The sequence below is a fragment of the Larimichthys crocea genome, unplaced genomic scaffold, assembly GCF_000972845.2.
Source record: "Larimichthys crocea isolate SSNF unplaced genomic scaffold, L_crocea_2.0 scaffold462, whole genome shotgun sequence".
Classification (NCBI taxonomy): Eukaryota; Metazoa; Chordata; class Actinopteri; family Sciaenidae; genus Larimichthys; species Larimichthys crocea.
The window spans coordinates 103,580-126,040 of record NW_020856024.1 but is presented as its reverse complement, the minus strand read 5'-3'; the positions used below and the strand labels follow the sequence as shown (position 1 = coordinate 126,040).

Sequence of the window (22,461 nt, the reverse complement as noted above, 5' to 3'; positions counted from 1 at the left end):
GGCCTTGAGGTCCTCGGCAGTATTAATTGTTTGTCTTTGACCAGGTGCCGCCATATCTAAACATTGTGGTGGCCAGGGTTATAGTATTTGGGGTGTGATATTTGGGTTTAAAGTTTATCCACCAGCATGAGTCCGGCAGAATGTGAAACAGCATAAGACATCAGAGGCTCCTGAACACTTTCTTCCTTCCTGACCTCACCACTGACCTTTGACTTCAGCAATTTCTCCACAAAAACGTGGCCACTCGTTTTTGGTCTATCCTTCTTTAGGAGATACGTGTTGGGGGCCCGTCGTGCGCCTGGGAGCTATGGCGGATTTTTCTCTTTCAAAGCTCCCCCACAATGCAACCGTGTTCAAAAATCCATTAACATAGCACATTTTCATCTTTTGTTGTAAATAAATCTTTCAAATCTTCAAAACTTAGTTGTGTTCCTTTCTAGTGAATTGAAGCTTAAAGCGGAATTTCAGGAGCAACAGCATCATAAGTTCATGCCTAACCATGTCCTCCATTTCAATCTTGTATTCTGCACTATTGCTGTATTGTTTATTGGCTTCTTACATCTGACTGGGGGAAATCTTTAAATCATCAATCACTCATCAAGTCTGAATCTGCCTTGTTTTGCGCTGGAAATGATCTACTCAACTCAATAGAATCTATGAATCTGCTGGATCAGCGAGCGATCCACGGGTCTCTTGAGTCTCTTGAGTCTTGGGTGTTTCCGGCTCTGTATGGATTTACTTGTGCAGGATGGATCTGTGGCTCTGAATCTGGATCTGGATCTGTGATACTGATTCTGAATCTGCAGGAAGTTTTGTTGATCCACTGTGTCAGCTAATCTGAGTCCCGACTTCTGAAGCTATTGCTAACGGTGGGAACAATAAATTATTGTCAATGATAATACTGGGATTTCTGGCAGCTGGGTGGACTGGGACATGTTGTAATGAGATTCTACAGGTTAAAAGGAGAGTAGTGAATGATATATGATATGATATGATATGATATGATATGATATGATATGATATAATATGATATATGGCCTGGTGATATGATATATGGCCTGTTGCTAGGCAGATGTGAGTCATACACCACTAGTCTTGAGCCTTTGGCATAAGCCATAAGCACGATTGAGCACTGTGAGTTGCTTTGTACACTGTTCTTCACATTTTGTTGAAGTCACAGGTGTATTAATAAATGCAGTTAGTACAGTCCATTAAGAGGTTATTATGAACACAGAAAAGTACAAATTCATATCTAATATATATATATGGCGAGCTGCCAGCCCAGCCAACCAACCCCATCATACTTACTTGCTTGCTGCCTTGCAAATACTAGAATAGATTCTTTATTGATCCCTCAAGGGGAATTTTTTTTTTTTACACAAGTTCTTTACATGCATTTTTGCCCAAAGTTAGGGGTTTGGTATCTTGCTCAAGAGCACGTCATTGGCAGTACCCAGGAGGTGGAGACCACATTATCATAATAGATTTCATATGCTTTGAACTTTACAGTTAGCTTTGGACTTTGTATTGGACTTAGAGTTAACAGACTCTCTCAGTGGGATCTATTGTCTTCATTACTGAAAACTCTACTCAAACCTTCTCACTCTCTCTCTCTATCTATCTTTCTCTCTCCATCACCATCACCACCACCATCTGTAAACATACATGTCTCATTAATGCATGTTAATGCATGTTACTAACTAAACTTCTTCCCTGGAGTTTCTGTCCTCTCTCATCCAGCTCTCGTCATGGATCGTGGCTGTTGCTGAGGTCTTGCACGATGTCCACTACATATATTATTAATCATTATTGTTACCATATCTCCATTACAGCTTATAGTTAGTTAATGTTTTGCTGCTGCTATGCATCTGTGTCTCTCTATCTCTCTCTATTTATCTGTCTAACCCCTCCACCCCTCTCTCTATCCACCCCTCTCTATCTATCTCTCTATCTCAACCAGTCATGGTGGATGACTGTCTACCAGTGAGCTTGGGTCTGCCCGAGGTTTCTGCCTGTTAAAAGGAAGTTTTTCCTCACCACCATCGCCAAGTGCTTGCTCATAGTGGAACTGTTGGTCTCTGTAAATGATATTATAAAGAGTACAGTCTAGACCTGCTCTGTATGAAAAGTGTCATAAGATAACTTTTGTTATGATATGGTGCTATATAAATAAAATTGAATTGAATTGAAAAGATGGTTTCATACTGAAAGTGATAATAGTGAGCTGTTGCAGAAAACATTTCTGCTTCTGTCATTTAAGGTTTTATTCATGGTGTAGAAATAACATTGTGGAGTTTGTGGGTGACCATTGCTCCAAAACAGTGAGGATGGGTTAAATACAGAGGATGAAATCCCCCCCCCCCCCCCAAAGAAAAAGAAATCCAATTAATAAGACACAAAAAATGCATACATATGTTTGTTGAACTTTCAGAATTTCTTGCATCATTGTTGTATCACATTTTATATCCACCTCACATTTTAATTACTTGGTGGTCTGGTTATTTTGGATAACTAAACTGACACAGACCCTTTATTTGCTCTTCAAAATCAGATCCTACACTGTAAAAATCTCACTTTTTTTCCAATAAAGCACATCAAAAGATTCTACTCTGTAAAAATCCCAAATATTTTTCAATAAAATGCTTCTTGCAGTTTTGCAGTTCTGGAAATTACTTTTACAATTAAATTCATTCAATTATTTAGTCACACAAATTTATTCTTAAACTGTCTAACTGCCCTTAACATTTTGTCTTCCTTCTTTAGTACTTTGATCCATTCATCGTCTGTGTTTTGTAGTTCCTCAGTTGTTCCAGGAAGCCAGGGTTGGGGCATGAGGCAGGCCGAGCTGATTTGACCAATGAGAAGGCATCATCAAAGGACTGGCCATCACATGACATCAGGTAGCCGATGACCACTGCTGGTGCCCGTGACACGCCGGCATTGCAGTGGACTAACACTACGCCTTTCTGAGGAAAAGTCAGATGCAAAAGAAACATTAAATCTACAGATTGTAAAGCCCTCTGAGGCAAATGTACTTTGTGACTTTGGGCTATACAAATAAAATCTGATTTGAAATTTGATTTGATATTAGTTGACTTCAGCCACTTGGGGGCGCAACATGATCATCCCATTGAAGTAGTGTTTGTATTCACCTGAAGAATTTACCTTCAATATTCATTTTAGCTCTGTTTTTGTTTTGTTTTTTTCTATAAAAAGATATCTTGCTGATTAGCTTCTAAATGCCCCACTGTCTTCACCAGCTAGTTGAGCTAGTAGTTAATGTGTCTGATGTTTGGTGCTAAGCAGGTAATGTGCAGTAAGTATATCAGATCTTATTGCTTAAAACAGCTCCCTGCTGCTTAAACTAGCATTGAGTGTGCGTGCAAGGCGCACACTATATGTTATCCACCGCGCTTATTGGTGTGGGTGCCCAAAGGGCTCCCACACTATTGTTATCCAAGTCTTTATTGGTGTGGGTGCCCAAAGGGCACTAATGTTATTTTCAACAATGAACTGCTCTGGCATACTTTCACCGAGAGACTTCATTTAAACTTTAAAACGTAGGTATGCTTGCCTTCTCTTCAGAGATTCACTACACTCATCGACAGCTTTTACCATTTTTAAACTATCAAGGCTCAAAGTTGAGCAGGTTTTTAGTCAAATTTCTGGGTTTATAATGGGTGTGTATGAGGCGGGATGTTTGTGCTAGAGTGGATGACATCATCAGCTAGAGTGAGGTGCAGGGAGAAGTGAAAAAATAAAACGTATTCGACTACCGTGGCTTCAAATGCACCACTACAGACACAATTTATACATAGAAACGTAGGAAAATTTGTCGTCTTACTCACATTCGCCTGCTAAAACTGTCAGATATATAGTTTTGTCGGGAAACGTAAAGATGCGGCAGCAACCCATCCACAGCCCATAGACTACCATGTTAAAAAGTCGGGAAATTTTCTGGAGGAAAGCAGAAGTAACCTTTTTTCTGAATTGCTCTTAAGGACACATTTCTTCACTTATCGACGCAAACAAATATGTAGACGTTCAGGAAGGGCACAGGATGCCCCCACTGATTTCGGTTCAATGATTGGAAATACGGTTTGGCCAGAGAGCCCTCCTCTTCGAAGGGTGGTCTCAGCATTTTCTCTCTCTCTCTGTCAGGATTTCCAACTGAAGTTCCAACTGACAACAGTTGCAGCAGCCCAGTGGCGGCCATTTGAGCAGTTATTGGCTTAATTTGAACTTGTCTGTGTAAAATGGCAGACAGAGACAGCAGAGCAGCTAGCGCGTTAGCGCTACCTGTAAAGACATGCTAACTGTTAACATTAGTGGCCAATGCTAAAATTACTGCAAAAGGTAATTGCTAGCACGTCAACGCTAGCAATTAGCATTAGCCACTAATAACCAAATACATGCTACTTGTTAATATGCTAATGTTAACATGCTAATGCTAATTAGCATTTGCCATTAAGAATAAATACATGATCATTGCTAACATGTTAATGTTAACCTGCTAATGCTAATTAGCATTAGCCAATAGGAATTAAATACATGCTACTTGTTAACATGCTAATGCTAACATGCGCGTCAGTGCTATTAATTAGCATTAGCCACTAGGAATTAAATACCTGTTAATGTTAACATGGTAATGCTAACATGCTAATGTTAATTGCTAGCACGTCAATGTTAGTCACTCACTTTTAGTCATTAAGAATACATGCTAATGTAAACATGTAATGTTAACATACTAATGTTAACTGCTAGCGCGTTGTCTGTCTAAAATGACAATGACAGCAGAGCAGCTAGCGTGTTAATTAGCCTAAGTATTAAATACATGCCAATGCTAACATGCTGATGTTAAACTGCTAATGGTAACCTGCTAATGCTTATTAATTAATATTAGCCACTAAGAATTAAATACAAGCTCATTGCTAACATGTTAATGCTAACATGCTAATGTTAATTGCTAGCACGTTAGTGCTAGCCACTCATTTTCAGTCACTAAGAATACATGTTAATGTTAACATGCTAATGTTAAGTGCTAGCACGTCAGTGCTAGCCCATAATTTTTAGTCACTAAGAATACATGCTAATGTTAATATGGTAATATTAATTGTTAGCGCGTCAAAGACAGCAGAGCAGCTAGCCTGTAGCACTAGCTGTAAAGACATGCTAACTGCTAACATTAGTGGCCACAGCTAAAATTACTAAAATTAGCAATTAGTATTAGCCACTAAGAAAGTATTACATGACAACTGCTAACATGCCAAGCTAAGTCTTTAAGTGACCTTCTAACAGGTGCAGTAACTTCTCCCCTGATTACAGTTGGTCCTGGTTGCTTAGCAACCTCAGCCTGCGTGAAGGAGGAGAGGGGGGAGGGGCCAGCAGACAGAAGCCGAGTGGCCATTTTAGTAGTTCTTGGCACTTAATTTGAACCGTCTGTGTAAAATGGCAGACAGAGACAGCAGAGCGTTAGTGCAAGCTGTAAAGACATGCTATTTGCAAACATTAGCGACCAATGCTAAAATTAGTGCTAATTAACATTAGCCATTAGGAATTAAATACATGTTGATTAATAACAAGATAATGCTAACATGCTAATGCTAATTAACATTAGCCACTAGGAATTAAACACATGTTAATTACTAACATGCTAATGGTAACATGCTAATGTTAACTGCTAGCGCATCAGCGTTAACATGCTAATGCTAACATGCTAATGTTAACATGCTAATGTTAACATGTTAATTCTAATTAACATTAGCCACTAGGAATTAAACACATGTTAATTACTAACACGCTAATGTTAACAAGCTAATGTTAACTGCTAGCACATCAGCGCTAACATGCTAATGATAACATGTTAATGCTGAAATGCTAATGTTAACATGCTAATGGTAACTGCTAGCGCATCAGCGTTAACATGCTAATGTTAACATGTTAATGCTAACATGCTAATGTTAACTGCTAGCGCATCAGCGTTAACATGCTAATGTTAACATGTTAATGCTAACATGCTAATGTTAACTGCTAGCGCATCAGCGTTAACATGCTAATGTTAACATGTTAATGCAAACATGCTAATGCTAATTGCTAGCATGTAAGCGCTAGCTGCTTCTGTGTCTAAATAAACATGTTAAAAATGACAGTTTGAGGTGTGCTTTTTGGATACAGACCCCCAGCAACAGCCCACTCGTCACTCTCAAAATTTATTTTCTAGTACTGAATTTGCTGAGCAGTGTCAGTAATAATGTATGGGGATGACGGGGCCAGAGTCACGCACACTCAAAATTTCTTTAGAAATTTTCTAGTTATTAAACTTATTCTTACGCCCGTTTTTTGTTTCGCTACTCCCCCCAGAGTTTTTGTCGCACATACACAAAATGGGTATCAAAACGTGCGGCTCGGCCCGGGACATGTGTGCTATGACTTTTCTAAGAGTTTCGGCAAACGGTTTTGTGAGTGCTCTCATTGACAAGACTGGCTTCTATTTGCTACGGTGACCGCGGCAGTGCCGTTCCGCTTCTGTTCCGCTTCCGTTCCGCGTCCTGTGTGAGTTGGCCTTAACAGGTGCAGTAACTACTTTCCTGATCACAGTTGGTCCTGGTTGCTTAGCAACCTCAGCCTGCGTGAAGGAGTAGAGGGGGGAGGGGCCAGCAGACAGAAGCCGAGTGGCCATTTTAGTAGTTCTTGGCACTTAATTTGAACCTGTCTGTGTAAAATGGCAGACAGAGACAGCAGAGCATTAGCGCAAGCTGTAAAGACATGCTATTTGCAAACATTAGCGACCAATGCTAAAATTAGTGCTAATTAACATTAGCCACTAGGAATTAAATACATGTTAATTACTAACAAGCTAATGTTAACATGCTAATGTTAACTGCCAGCGCATCAGCGTTAACATGTTAATGCTAAAATGCTAATGGTAACATGCTAATGCTAACTGCTAGAGCATCAGCGTTATCATGCTAATGTTAAAAGGCTAATGCTAACATGCTAATGCAAAGTAACATTAGCAACTCGGAATTAAACACATGTTAATTACTAACACGCTAATGTTAACATGCTAATGTTAACTGCTAGCGCATCACCGTTAACATGCTAATGCTAACATGGTAATGCTAACATGCTAATGTTAACTGCTAGCGCATCAGCGTTAACATGCTAATGCTAACATGCTAATGTTAACATGTTAATGCTAACTGCTAGCGCATCAGCGCTAACATGCTAATGATAACATGCTAATGATAAAATGCTAATGATAACATGCTAATGTTAACTGCTAGCGCATCAGTGTTAAAATGTTAATGCTACCATACTAATGCTAACATAGTAATGTTAACTGCTAGCGCATCAGTGTTAACATGCGCATCTAACATGCTAATGCTAACATACTAATGCTAAAATGCTAATGCTAACATGCTAATGTTAATTGCTAGCATGTAAGCGCTAGCTGCTCCTGTGTCTAAATAAACATGTTAAAAATGACTATTTGAGGTGTGCTTTTTGGATACAGACCCCCAGCAACAGCCCACTCGTCACTCTTTTCTTTTCTAGTACTGAATTTGCTGAGCAGTGTCAGTAATAATGCATGGGGATGACGGGGCCAGAGTCACGCACACTCAAAATCTCTTTAGAAATTTTCTAGTTGACAGTATACAACTGTCCACAAGGATGAAGTTGTAGCCATTTACAGTGTATCTATGACGTCACCCACAAGTGCCGTTTTGAATATCAGAATATGCAACTCTGGCTTTCGCCATCTTGGCAGTCCTGCCTCTTCCGCCTTGAAGCTGATCTAAAACGCAACAAAGATGTGTATCATCAGCAGAGCTGAGGCAGGCTGCATAACCCCTAGGTGTTAAAACAAGCCACCTGGCACGCACCTGTCAATCAAAGTGGCCACACTGTTATTTCTGCATGACTTTAAGCCTTAATATAATCTGAACATGTGAGTTGTATATAAATTCACCCTCAGTACAGTTGTCATGAATGGGGAAATTAGCTATAGTATTTTTCTACCAGGCTGTATACATGTTTATTTCTGCTGTGAAGTTGAACATATTAACATGGGGACTACAGCCTCAAGTGGCCCTTTGAGGAACTGCAGTTTTTGGCACTTCTACTGTATATAGGCTTCACTTCATGCCATGGAGGTTGCCACTTGGTTGTAACCCATTTTGGGGCTGCAGGCTGCAGCACTCTCCCTCAATATTGAAAACTTACTGTCCCCATTTTTAACTTTGACACAAAAACTGAAAATGTTTAGAAAAGTTTTTCATTAAGGAGGCATTGCATTATTTACACAATTTTATTAGATATGTAATATTAACGATATCAGTTTTTAATTTTGAAATATCAAAATTATCGTAAATATCTGTATTTTGCCATCAAATTGTTTACATGACATTCAACCTTTAGACTTCAGTTCAGTTTCATATATTTGTCACATATAAATAATAATAATGGAACTTAATGTAATAATAATTAAAATTAAAGCTGCAAGCAGCGATGGTCGGGCCCTCGCATATGCGCACGTCGAAATGTGCGCATGTGGAATTGGCCACACCGTTTCCCCAAAATTAATCATTTTGATAAAAGTTTTGGTAATTATAGCGCCCCCTAGAGACGAAATGACACCATATTTGTTTCCTGGACTGGGGACAGTGCCTCGAAGCATGACATCAAATTTGGTTCCGTTTCTGAGCGTTGGCAGTCTCAATGAGTGAATTAGACAGATATATTCATGGACATACTACATAATACATGACATAACATACTGTCCTGACAGGCTCAGGAAGAGCCTCTACCCTTCTGACCATCCTTTGCTGCCTAGGACTATTGATTCCTTATTGTTTTTGTTGTGTTTTTGTAGTAGTTTTTCATTATTTTTATTAATAATAAATGTTATTGATAATGTAATAATGTAATGTAATAGCTTATTACATTATTGGCAAAATGTTATTATGTTATTGCTTTATTACATTTAAAAGGGCCAAATGATACGTTATTGCCAAGTATTAAATTATTGGTTGCTACAATTGATATAATAATATTATTGATATTATTATTATTATTATTGTTTTAATTATTATTACATTAAGTTCCATTTATATTATTTATATGTGACAAATATATGAAACTGAACTGAAGTCTAAAGGTTGAATGTCATGTAAACAATTTGATGGCAAAATACAGATATTTACGATAATTTTGATATTTCAAAATTAAAAACTGATATCGTTAATATTACATATCTAATAAAATTGTGTAAATAATGCAATGCCTCCTTAATGAAAAAATTTTCTAAACCTTTTCAGTTTTGTGTCAAGTTAAAAAATGGGACCGTAAGTTTTCAATATTGAGGGAGAGTGCTGAGCCTGCAGCCCCCAAATGGGTTACAACCAAGTGGCAAACCTCCATGGCATGAAGTGAAGCCTATATACAGTAGAAGTGCCAAAAAACTGCAGTTCCTCAAAGGGCCACTTGAGGCTGTAGTCCCATGTTTATATGTTCAACTTCACAGCAGAAATAAACATGTAACAGCCTGGTAGAAAATACTATAGCTAATTTCCCCATTCATGACAACTGTACTGAGGGTGATTTATATACAACTCACATGTTCAGATTATATTAAGGCTTAAAGTCATGCAGAAATACAACAGTGTGGCCACTTTGATTGACAGTGCGTGCCGAGGCTTGTTTTAACACCTAGGGGTTATGCAGCCTCCTCAGCCTCTGCTGAGATACAATCTTTGTTTGCGTTTTAGATCAGCTTCAGGCGGAGAGGCGGAAGATGGCAGGACTGCCAAGATGGCGAAAGCCAGAGTTGCATTCTGATATTCAAAACGGCACTTGTGGGTGACGTCATAGATACACTGTAAATGGCTACAACTTCATCCTTGTGGACAGTTGTATACTGTCAACTAGAAAATTTCTAAAGAGATTTTGGTTGCGTGACTCTGGCCCCGTCATCCCCATGCATTATTACTGACACTGCTCAGCAATTCAGTACTAGAAAAGAAAAGAGTGACGAGTGGGCTGTTGCTGGGGGTCTGTATCCAAAAAGCACACCTCAAAATGTCATTTTTAACATGTTTATTTAGACACAGAGCAGCTAGCGCTTACATGCTAGCAATTAACATTAGCATGTTAGCATTAGCATTTTAGCATTAGTATGTTAGCATTAGCATGTTAGATGCGCATGTTAACACTGATGCGCTAGCGTTAACATTACTTGTTAGCATTAGTATGGTAGCATTAACATTTTAACAATCGATGCGCTAGCAGTTAACATTAGCATGTTCTAATTAGCATTTTATCATTAGCATGTTTATCATTAGCATGTTAGCGCTGATGGCTAGCAGTTAGCATTAGATGTTAACATTAGCATGTTAGCATTAGCATTTTAGCTTGTATGTTTAGCATTAGCATGTTGATGCGCATTTAACACTGATGCGCTAGCAGTTAACATTACTATGTTAGCATTAGTATGGTAGCATTAACATTTTAACACTGATGCGCTAGCAGTTAGCATTAGCATGTTATCATTAGCATTTTATCATTAGCATGTTATCATTAGCATGTTAGCGCTGATGCGCTAGCAGTTAGCATTAACATGTTAAACTTAGCATGTTAGCATGCATGTTAACGCTGATGCGCTAGCAGTTACATTAGCATGTTAGCATTACCATGTTAGCATTAGCATGTTAACGGTGATGCGCTGCAGTTAACATAGCATGTTAACATTAGCTGTTAGTAATTAACATGTGTTTAATTCCGAGTTGCTAATGTTACTTTGCATTAGCATGTTTAGCATTAGCCTTTTAACATTAGCATGATAACGCTGAGCTCTAGCAGTTACATTGCCATGTTAGTCATTAGCATTTTAGCATTAACATGTTAACGCTGATGCGCTGGCAGTTAACCATTAGCATGTTAACATTAGCTTGTTGTAATTAACATGTATTTATTCTAGTGGCTAATTTTATTGCACTAATTTTAGCATTGGTCGCTAATGTTTGCAAATAGCATTGTCTTTACAGCTTGCGCTAATGCTCTGCTGTCTCTGTCTGCCATTTTACACAGACAGGTTCAATTAAGTGCCAAGAACTACTAAAATGGCCACTCGGCTTCTGTCTGCTGGCCCCTCCCCCCTTACTCCTTCACGCAGGCTGAGGTTGCTAAGCAACCAGGACCAATGTGATCAGGAAAGTAGTTACTGCACCTGTTAAGGCCAACTCACACAGGACGCGGAACGGAAGCGGAACGGAAGCGGAACGGCACTGCCGCGGTCACCGTAGCAAATAGAGCCAGTCTTGTCAATGAGAGCACTCCAAAAACCGTTGCCGAAACTCTTAGAAAAGTCATAGCACACATGTCCCGGGCCGAGCCGCACGTTTTGATACCCATTTTGTGTATGTGCGACAAAAACTCTGGGGGGAGTAGCGAAACAAAAAAACGGGCGTAAGAATAAGTTTAATAACTAGAAAATTTCTAAAGAAATTTGAGGTGTGCGTGACTCTGGCCCCGTCATCCCCATACATTATTACTGACACTGCTCAGCAAATTCAGTACTAGAAAATAAATTTTGAGAGTGACGAGTGGGCTGTTGCTGGGGTCTGTATCCAAAAAGCACACCTCAAACTGTCATTTTTTAACATGTTTATTTAGCACAGAAGCAGCTAGCGCTTACATGCTAGCAATAGCATTAGCATGTTTGCATTACATGTTAACATTAGCATGTTACGCTGATGCGCTAGCTAGGTTAACATTAGCATGTTGCATTAACAGTTAACATTAGCATGTTAACGCTGATGCGCTAGCAGTTACCATTAGCATGTTAACATGCATTTCAGCATTAACATGTTATCATTAGCATGTTACGCTGATGTGCTAGCAGTTAACATTAGCTTGTAACATTAGCGTGTTAGTAATTAACATGTGTTTAATTCCTAGTGGCTAATGTTAATTAGAATAACATGTTAACATTAGCATGTTAACATTAGCATGTTAGCATTAGCTGTTAACGCTGATGCGCTAGCAGTTAACATTAGCATGTTACCATTAGCTGTTAGTAATTAACATGTGTTTAATTCCTAGTGGCTAATGTTAATTGCATTTAGCATGGTTAGCATTATCTTGTTATTAATCAACATGTATTTAATTCCTAATGGCTAATTAATTAGACTAATTTTAGCATTGGTCGCTAATGTTTGCAAATAGCATGTCTTTACAGCTTGCACTAACGCTCTGCTGTCTCTGTCTGCCATTTTACACCGACGGTTCAAATTAAGTGCCAAGAACTACTAAAATGGCCACTCGGCCTCTGTCTGCTGGCCCCTCCCCCCTCTCCTCCTTCAGCCGGCTGAGGTTGCTAAGCAACCAGGACCAACTGTAATCAGGGGAGAGTTACTGCACCTGTTAGAAGGTCACTTAAAGACTTAGCTTGGCATGTTAGCAGTTGTCATGTAATACTTCTTAGTGGCTAATACTAATTGCTAATTTTAGTAATTTTAGCTGTGGCCACTAATGTTAGCAGTTAGCCATGTCTTTACAGCTCGTGCTACAGGCTAGCTGCTCTGCTGTCTTTGACGCGCTAACAATTAATATTACCATATTACATTAGCATGTATTCTTAGTGACTAAAAATTATGGGCTAGCACTGACGTGCTAGCACTACATTAGCATGTTAACATTAACATGTTTCTTTAGTGACTGAAAATGAGTGGCTAGCACTAACGTGCTAGCAATTAACATTAGCATGTTAGCATTAACATGTTAGCAATGAGCTTGTATTTAATTCTTAGTGGCTAATATTAATTAATAAAGCATTAGCAGGTTACCATTAGCAGTTTTTTAACCTCAGCATGTTAGCATTGGCATGTATTTAATACTTGGCTAATTAACACGCTAGCTGCTCTGCTGTCATGTCATTTTAGACAGACAACGCGCTAGCAGTTAACATTAGTATAGTATGTTAACATTACATGTTTACATTAGCATGTATTCTTAATGACTAAAAGTGAGTGCTAAACATTGACGTGCTGCAATTAACCTTAGCATGTTAGCATTACCATGTTACATTAACAGGTATTTAATTCCTAGTGGCTATGCTAATAATAGCACTGACGCGCATGTTAGCATTAGCATGTTAACAAGTAGCATGTATTTATTCCTATTGGCTAATGCTAATAGCATAGCAGGTTAACATTAACATGTTGCAATGATCATGTATTTATTCTTAATGGCAATGCTAATTAGCATTAGGCATGTAACATTAGCATATTAACAAGTAGCATGTATTTGGTTATTAGTGGCTAATGCTAATTGTAGCGTTGAACGTGCTGCAATTACCTTTTGCCAGTAATTTTACATTGGCCGCTAATGTTAACAGTTAGCATGTCTTTACAGGTCGCCTAACGCGCTAGCCTGCTCTGCTGTCTCTGTCTGCCATTTTACACAGACAAGTTCAAATTAAGCCAATAACTGCTCAAATGGCCGCCACTGGGCTGCTGCAACTGTTGTCAGTTGGAACTTCAGTTGGAAATCCTGACAGAGAGAGAGAAATGCTGAGACCACCCTTCGAAGAGGAGGGCTCTCTGGCCAAACCGTATTTCCAATCATTGAACCGAAATCAGTGGGGGCATCCTGTGCCCTTCTGAACGTCTACCTATTTTGTTTGCGTCGATAAGTGAAGAAAGTGTCCTTAGGCAATTCAGAAAAAAGGTTTCTTCTGCTTTCCTCCAGAAAAATTTCCCGACTTTTAACTGGTAGTCTATGGGCTGTGGATGGTGTTGCTGCCGCATCTTTACGTTTCCCGACAAAACTATATATCTGACCGTTGTCAGCGGCGAGATGTGAGTAGAGACGACCAATTTCCTCGTTCTATTGTATAAGATTGTGTCTGTATGTGGTGCATTTGAAGCCACGCGGTAGTCGAATACGTTTTTTTTTTTCACTTCTCCCTGCACACCTCACTCTAGCTGATGATGTCATCCCACTCTGCACACACATTCCGCCACATACACACCCATTATAACCCGAAATTTGACTAAAAAACCTGCTCAACTTTGAGCCTTGTAGTTTAAAAATGGTAAAAGCTGTCGATGAGTGTAGTGAATCTCTGAAGAGAAGGCAAGCATACCTACGTTTTAAAGTTTAAATGAAGTCTCTCGGTGAAGGAAGTATGCCAGAGCCGTTCATTGTTTGAAAATAACCATAGTGCCCTTTGGCACCCACACAAATAACGACTTGGATAACAATAGTGTGGGAGCCCTTTGGGCACCCACCACCAATAAGCGCGGTGGATAACATTCGTGTGCGCCTTGCACGCACACTCAATGCTAGTTTAACGCAGCAGGGAGCTGTTTTAAGCACTAAGATCTGATATACTTACTGCACACATTACCTGCTTCGCACCAAACATCAGACACATTAACTACTAGCTCAACTAGCTGGTGAAGACAGTGGGGCATTTAGAGCTAATCAGCAAGATATCTTTTTATTAGAAAAAACACAAAACAAAAACAGAGCTAAAATATGAATATTGAAGGTAAATTCTTCAGGTGAATACAAACCTACTTCAATGGATGATCATGTTGCGCCCCAAGTGGCTGAAGTCAACTATATTCAATCAAATTTCAAATCAGTTTATTTGTATAGCCCAAAGTCACAAAGTACATTTGCCTCAGAGGGCTTACAATCTGTAGATTTAAGTTTCTTTTGCATCTGCCTTTTCCTCAGAAAGGCGTAGTGTTAGTCCACTGCAATGCCGGCGTGTCACGGGCACCAGCAGTGGTCATCGGCTACCTGATTTCATGTGATGGCCGTCCTTTGATGATGCCTTCTCATTGGTCAAATCCAGCTCGGCTGCCTCATGCCCCAAAAACCCTGGCTTCCTGGAACAACTGAGAACTACAAAAACACAGCACGATGAATGGATCAAAGTTACTAAAGAAGGAGACCCAAAATGTTAAGGGCAGTAGACAGTTTAGGAATAAATTTGTGTGACTTAAATAATTGAATGAATTAATGGTAAAATGTAATTCCAGAAACTGCCAAACTGAAGAGAAGCATTTATATTGAAAAATATTTGGATTTTTACAGAGTAGACATCTTTTTGATGTGCTTTTATTGGAAAAAATTAGTGGAGATTTTTTAACAGTGTAGGATCTGATTCTGAAGAGCAAATAAGGGTCTGTGTCAGTTTAGGTATCCAAAATAACCAGACCACCAAGTAATAAACTGTGAGGTGGATATAAAAATGTGATTGATTACAACAATTGATGCAAGAAATTCTGAAAAGTTCAACCAAAACATATGTATGCATTTGTTTGTGTTTAATTATTGCGGTTTCTTTTGGGGGGGGGGGGGGGGGGTGATTTATCCTCTGTATTAAACCCATCCTCATGTTTTGGAGCAATGGTCACCCACAAATCTCCCACAATGTTATTTCTACACCATGAATAAAACCTTAATGGACAGACGAGAAATGTTTTCTTGCAACAGCTCACTATTATACTTTCCAGTATGAAACCATTTTTCAATTCAATTCAATTTATTTATATAGCCACCATATCATAACAAAAGTTATCTTATGGACACTTTTCTACCGAGCAGTTCTGCGACTGTTACCTTTATAATTATTTACCAGGAGACCAACAGTTCCCACTATGGGCCAAGCACTTGTCGATTGGTGGTGAGGAAAAACTTCCTTTTAACAGGCAAAGGAGAACCTGGGCAGACCCACTCACTGGTAGGGACATCATCCCACCATGACTGGTTGAGATAGGAGATAGATAGAGCAGGGGTGGATAGAGAGAGGGGTGGGGGGTTAGCAGATAAAATAGAGAGAGATAGAGAGGGACAAGGTGCATAGCAGCAGCCAACACATTAACTAACTATAAGCTGTAATGGAGACTATGTACAATATGATTTATCATATATGTAGTGGGACATCGTGCAAGACCTTCAGCAACAGCCACGATCCATGACGAGAGCTGGATGAGAGAGGACAGGGAAACTCCGGGAGAAGTTAGTTAGTAACATTGCAATTAAACATGCAATTAATGCAGACATGTATGTTTACAGATGGTGGTGGTGTGGTGATGGAGAGAGAAAGATAGATAGAGAGAGAGTGGAACGGTTTGCGTCGAGTTTTTCAGTAATGAAGACAATAGAATCCCACTGAGCAGGCGTCTGTTAACTCTAAGTCCATACAAAGTCCAAAGCTAACTGTAAAGCAAAAGCATATGAAATCTATTATGATAATGTTGCGTCTCCACCTCCTGGTTACTGCCAATGAACGTGCTCTTGAGCACGATAACCAAAACCCTAACTTTGGCAAAAATGCATGTAAAGAACTTGTGTAAAAAAAAAAAAATTCCCCTTGAGGGCTTCAATAAGATCTTTCTAGTATTTGCAAGGCAGCAAGCAAGTAAGTATGATGGGGTGGTTGGCTGGGCTGGCAGCTCGCCATATAATATATTAGATATTGATTTGTACTTTTCTGGTTCATAATAACCTCTTACTGGACCTGTACTAACTGCATTTATTAATACACTGTGACTTTCAACCAAATGTGAAGAACAGTGTACCAAAGCAACTCCAGTGCTCCATCGTTTATGGCTTATGCCAAAAGGCTCACGACTAGGTGTGTATGACTCACATCTGCCTAGCAACAGGCCATATATCATATCACCAGGCCATATCATATTCTATCATATCTATATCATTCTCTATCATATTCAGTACATATCCTATCATTCATATCATTCACTACTCTCTTTAACCTGTAGAATCTCATTACACATGTCCCAGCCACCCAGCTGCCAGAAATCCCAGTATTATCATTGACAAATAATTTTATTGTTCCCAACGTAGCAATAGCTCAGAAGTCGGGACTAGATTAGCTGACACAGTGGATCAACAAAAACATTCCTGCAGATTCCGAATCCAGTATCACAGATCCAGATCCAGATTAGAGCCACAGCTTCCATCCTGCACAAGTAATCCATACAGAGCCGGAACACCCAAGACTCAAGAGACTCAGAGACCGTGGATCGCTCGCTGATCCAGCAGATTTTCATAGATTCTTTGAGTTGACCGTAGATCATTTCCAGCGCAAAACACGGCAGATTCAGGATTATGATTGATGATGCTTTAAAGGATTTCCCCAGTCAGATGTAAGAATCCAATACAACAATACAGCACATGTGCAGATACAAGATTGAAATGGAGGGACCATTGGTTAGGCATGAAACTTATGATGCTGTTGCCTCCTGAAAATTCCGCTTTAGCTTCAATTCACTAGCCAGGAACACAACTAAGTTTTGAAGATTGAAAGATTATTTACAACCCAAAAGATGAAAATGTGCTAGTTAATGGATTTTTGAACACGGTTGCATTGTGGGGGAGTGAAAGAGAAAAATCCGCCACAGCGCTCCCAGGCGGCACGACGGGCCCCCAACACGTATTCCTAAAGAAGGATAGACCAAAACGAGTGGCCACGTTTTGTGGGAAGGAATTCTGAAGTCACACGGTCAGTGTGTGGTCAGGAAGGAAAGAAAGTGTTCAGGAGCCTCTTGCTTCTTATGCTGTTTCACATTCTGCCGACTCTGCTGGATGGATAAACTTTAACCCAAATTATCACACCCCAAATACTCTAACCCTGGCCACACAATGTTTAGATATGGCTGGCACCTGGTCAAGACAAAACAATTAATACTGCCGAGGACCTCAAGGCCCACACTATGACTTGGTAACCTAAGGACAGAAAAAATTCCATACACAACCGTGAATCAGACTCGGGGCAATAAATAAACGGTTCAGTTTTGAAGAGGCTTTGAAGTTTTCAGAACAACAATTAGTTTGTCAAGCTTTGAAGGGATTAGTGGCCACTTGGATCTGAAGATGACAGACTGGTGTCGGCCTGCCTGACGCATTGTTTTGGTTTTCATTTTAGGAGTTTCAGGCGTGACGCTTGGTCTGAAGCGGAGTGTGATGCGTAAAATCGGAGGCTCTGACGGAATCGGAAAAAGGCTTGGAATAACATGGCCTTCTAGAGTTAGTGGGCAATGTGGGGAAACACCCTAAAAACCTGAGCGGATGTGCGAAATGCAGGTTGCGAAAAAAGGTCTGCCGTGAGAGGGAGGCGGTTGATGAATTTGAGCTGGCTCTTGGCCATAGGCAATCCCCGTTAGAAGTCAGGATATCTTATATCGCTATGTGCTTCCCAGGAAGATCCCCCGTAGTTTCTACTGCATGGACCCCCCTACACCGCAAACCTTCGCACCAGGACATCTATTTAACTCCGGCCCCTGGGGAACATTATATACACCCACAAAACCTTCTCTGTGGCCTATGGAAACTGCCATCCGCTGTCCAACAATGGGACTTATCCGGCTTATGCCAGCAAGTCTCCCGGACCTACTGGCCCTCACGAACCTGGCTTAAACAGGAAAACACCGCCCCACTCAGGCAGCATCTCCGCAGCTCACTCTTCTCCCATACCCACCGGTCTTCCAAGCGGGAGGCGGAACTGGGGTCCTGGTTAAACAACAAATGGAACTATGCTCCCCTGCTCCTCACACCAACTACCTGCTCATTTGAACCCCATTGGCAATCAAATCCATAGCTCCAGTCAAATGCCTCAGTGATCGTCATCTACTGTCCTCCTGGACACCTCTGGTGACTTCTCAATGAGTTAGACACGCTACTCCTCAATCCCTGGAACTTGAGTGCCCGCTTTTGGTCTCGGGTTGATTTCAAACATCCATCTAGGCAAAGCGCTTTACGCCAACTTTATCCATCATCAACTCATTTGTACCATGCAACTAGTCAGTAACTCCCCCAACTCCAAAAAACAGCAATCAACTGGATCTCGTCCCTACCCAAAACTGCAAAATGATGCATAAATGGTCACACCATTACTACCTCGGACCACTTCTTCATCCAACTTCATGTTTCCCTACCCAGAACTACCTACCACCCTAACCCATGATCACCTCTCGACGCAATCTCCGCAACTTGTCTGCCACCCCACTTCGCCTCCGTGTCGTACTACCCTTCCCCCTCCACAGTTTCTCTCGCTAATGTCAATGCAGCCGCCGATCTCTCAGTTCCCACACTAACCGCATGGCCTTAGGATACCCTGTGCCCTCTTTCTAGCAAACCTAGCACGCTCCACTTCAGCCCCACCCATGGTTTGACTGATGCCATCCGCCCATCACGTTAAAGCACTCAGGAGCTGCCAGACGGAAATGGTCAACAAATCCAAAAAAACCCTGATGACCTAGAAGCCTTCCAATCTCTCCTAGCGTCATTCTTTCATCTGTCACGACTGCTAAAATGGATATACAACAAAGAAAAAATCAGCAGCACAACTGATCTCACGGAAAACTCCTTCTCCGCCTTCAAAATCGCTGACTAATCCTCCCCACCCCCACCTGCCACCAACACCCTCACTGCTGACCGCTTTGCCTCCTTCTTCACAGACCAAAGGTGGCAATTATCAGCAAACACTTTTGTGATCCCCCCGGTCACAACCTGCTACCCCCCCCGAGACAACAGCGCAAACCTCTCTCCTGCTTCACCCCTCTCTCAGAAGGACGCGGTAATCCACATGATCATTAACAACCGACCCACCAACCTGCCCGCTGGACCCCCTCCCCTCTAACACTCCTACAAGATATCACTCCTACGGTTAAGTCCCACCAACTCACATCCTGATTCATGCCTCACGTTCCTCGGCGTGATTTCCACGGCCTTTTCAAACAACCAGAGTTACGCATTTATTGAAATAAAACGACTCATGCTTAACCCGTCCTTGGTTGAAATTATCGCCGGGGTGTCACTGCTCCCTTCCCCCTTCGAAAACCATTGAGAGGGCGGTCTCTAACAAGTCACTGACTGAACGGGTTCAGGTAAGTGGCCACTCCACCGAAAACAGCCTTATATCTGTCCAGACGCCTCTAAAACATGCCAGAGTTACGAGGGCATCATCGGTCTCATCTCCTTTCGACCTTATCGGCTGCCTTTGATACAGTCAATACAAAACATTACTTCTAACCAACTGCTAACATGGCATTACAGGCTCTGCCCACTCCTGGCTCGAGTCCTACTTCCTGACGCTCCTTTAATGTTGTCTTGGGCAAAGGTCGTCTGTCATCGACTCATTTACCCTCTCCACGGGGGTTGCCGCGGGGTCGTGCTGGGTCCCCTTCTGCTTGCCATCTACCCACCTCGCTTGTCCCATGTTATCCGCTCACACGGCTTCTCCTACCACTTGCTATGGCCGATGACCACCAGATATACCTGTCGTCCAGCCGGACGACCACCGGTCTCCGCACGCATCTCGCCCTGGTCTCTCTGATCTGTCAACTTGGATGAAAGACCAACCATTTCCATGCTTAATCTGTCAAAAACCGAACCTCCTGGGTCATCCCTGCCCATGAGTCCAATTGCCATGACTTTCAACCTGACAATTGGTTACTGTACATACCCCTACCATGCTGCTAGAAAACCTGCGGCATCTACTTGATGTTGTCTTTCTCTCTCTGAGCACATTTCCTCCGTACGAGGTCATCTCGCTTGCAATTGTACAATAATTAGAAAAATTCAGACCGTACTGACCCAATATGCCGCTCAGCTCCTGATACAGGCTTACCAGTCAGCTACCGCCTCGATTATTGCAACTCTGCTCTGGCTGGCAACCTGCTTGCGGATCAACTTTGCAAATGGTCCACGAATGCCGCAGCGCGACTGGTTTTCAATCAACTAAAGTCACCGATTCACCCCCTCTTCAGCGACCTGCACTGGCTGCCTGTAGCTGCCAGAATTAACACAAAGCTCTGACGCTTAGCCTACCAAACCCATCTCAGGTCTGTGCCCCTGCCTATCTCAGCATCTTACCTAAGGCCTCACGTCCGCCCAGGGCGGTTTTACGCTCCGCTCATACCAAACCGTCTAGTTGTACCCTCTTGCCTTTCGCAAAGCGAGGTCACTCTAAATCTTCTCGTGTTGTTTTTTTTTTTTTTTCCCCAAAGGTGAATGACCTCCCCAACGGCTACTAGAACGCAACATCCCTTTCTACCTTTAAAAAAACCTTGAAAAACCTTTCTTTTCGAAGAATGCTTCTGCCTAACCCAAAATTAACAAAACTAACAACTACTCTGTCTCCTGTAACCTTTCTCAGCTTATGTCCTCCCTTTAAGTCGCTTGATAAAAGCGTCTGCTAAAATGCATGTAATGTATTGTAATGTAATCTAGGTGGTTAGGAGTTTTGCAACAAAAGCGATCCACAGAGGTAGCCTTTGATGGTATGCGTTTTGTGGGTCATGGCAGAGAGGTGGGCATGAGTAATTGAAAGAAGTCAGGGTAACGAGGCCGAAAGACAGGAACGGTGAATTGTACTGCTTCAATTTCACAGTTCACGTCGGGCTTAGTGTCAATTCTGCAATAGTAAAAGACATACAGAGCAATTTGAATTGGTTTCTCGCTGTCCAAACAGCACTAAACATGCAATATAAAACTACAAAAATATACGTGAAGATGAAAATATATAAATAAAAAATTATGAACTAAAATCAAAATAAAATAAAATAAAATATATAATCTACAATATATTCAAGTTATTAAGGACATCCGAGAATAGAAAAGTCTGGAGATAAATAGTATAACACCGTATAAGCAGAATTATTACCAATTGATCCTCTCAAGCTGCTCTCATATGCGCTGGCAGGGTCTTCATGCAGGATTGGGGAATGGCGCTCTGCTCTTCTTAGGTTTGCGGAGGAAAGTAAAAAGTAGGCGCTGCTGAGCTTCTGCCAGGATGCAGTGTTGGTGCTCAGGAGAGGTCCCTCAGTGATGAGCACACCAGAAACCTGGTTACTGCTCACTCTTCCACGCAGCACATTATGGTTGTAGCGTGCGTGCTGAGTGGCGGCCTCTCCGGAGTCGACGCAATCTCCCTTCGTATTTTCCACGTTCAGAGAGAGATTGTTGTCTCTGCACCACTTGCCAGTTTTTCTTACCTCATCCCTGTAATTTGACTCATTTTACTGCTTCTTTATGGTTGTACTCCTCGAGTGTTAAACATAAATAAACAGCCAGCAAACTCCTTTACAGAGCAGGAAAGTGAGCCTGCTGCTCCTACATGACTTTTGCTCACAGCAGGTAAGTCAGGTTGACAACATTGAAATTTGGGAAAGTAAAAGAAAACTATAAAAGAACAGATAAACAGCCTACTTATAACACTGTTATGGACACAACAAGGTAAGTATAACTCTTAATGTTAACATGAAACACTTACAGCCATTGCCTTTCTGAAGGATGCAGACAACTAATATCACAGAGAAAAACCAGTCAAAAACTATCATTGCCACACGTCGCGTTTTTTCTCCACCGCTTACGATCTTACTACCTATCCTGATCTAAGAGGATTTCAAAACCTAAAAGCTC

At 41.1% G+C, this 22,461-nt stretch overlaps 1 protein-coding gene across 1 annotated transcript in view; it reads right to left on the bottom strand.

Moving 5' to 3' along the window:
• Nucleotides 1–2,279: 2,279 nt before the first annotated feature.
• LOC104939714 (dual specificity protein phosphatase 19) overlaps nucleotides 2,280–22,461 on the bottom strand; it is a 47,322-nt gene continuing 27,140 nt past the window's right edge. Inside the window, exon 5 of the mRNA XM_010756267.3 lies at nucleotides 2,280–2,966. Coding sequence (XP_010754569.1) covers nucleotides 2,760–2,966 — 207 coding nt within the window. The 3' untranslated portion in view covers nucleotides 2,280–2,759. The remainder of the gene's footprint in view (nucleotides 2,967–22,461) is intronic.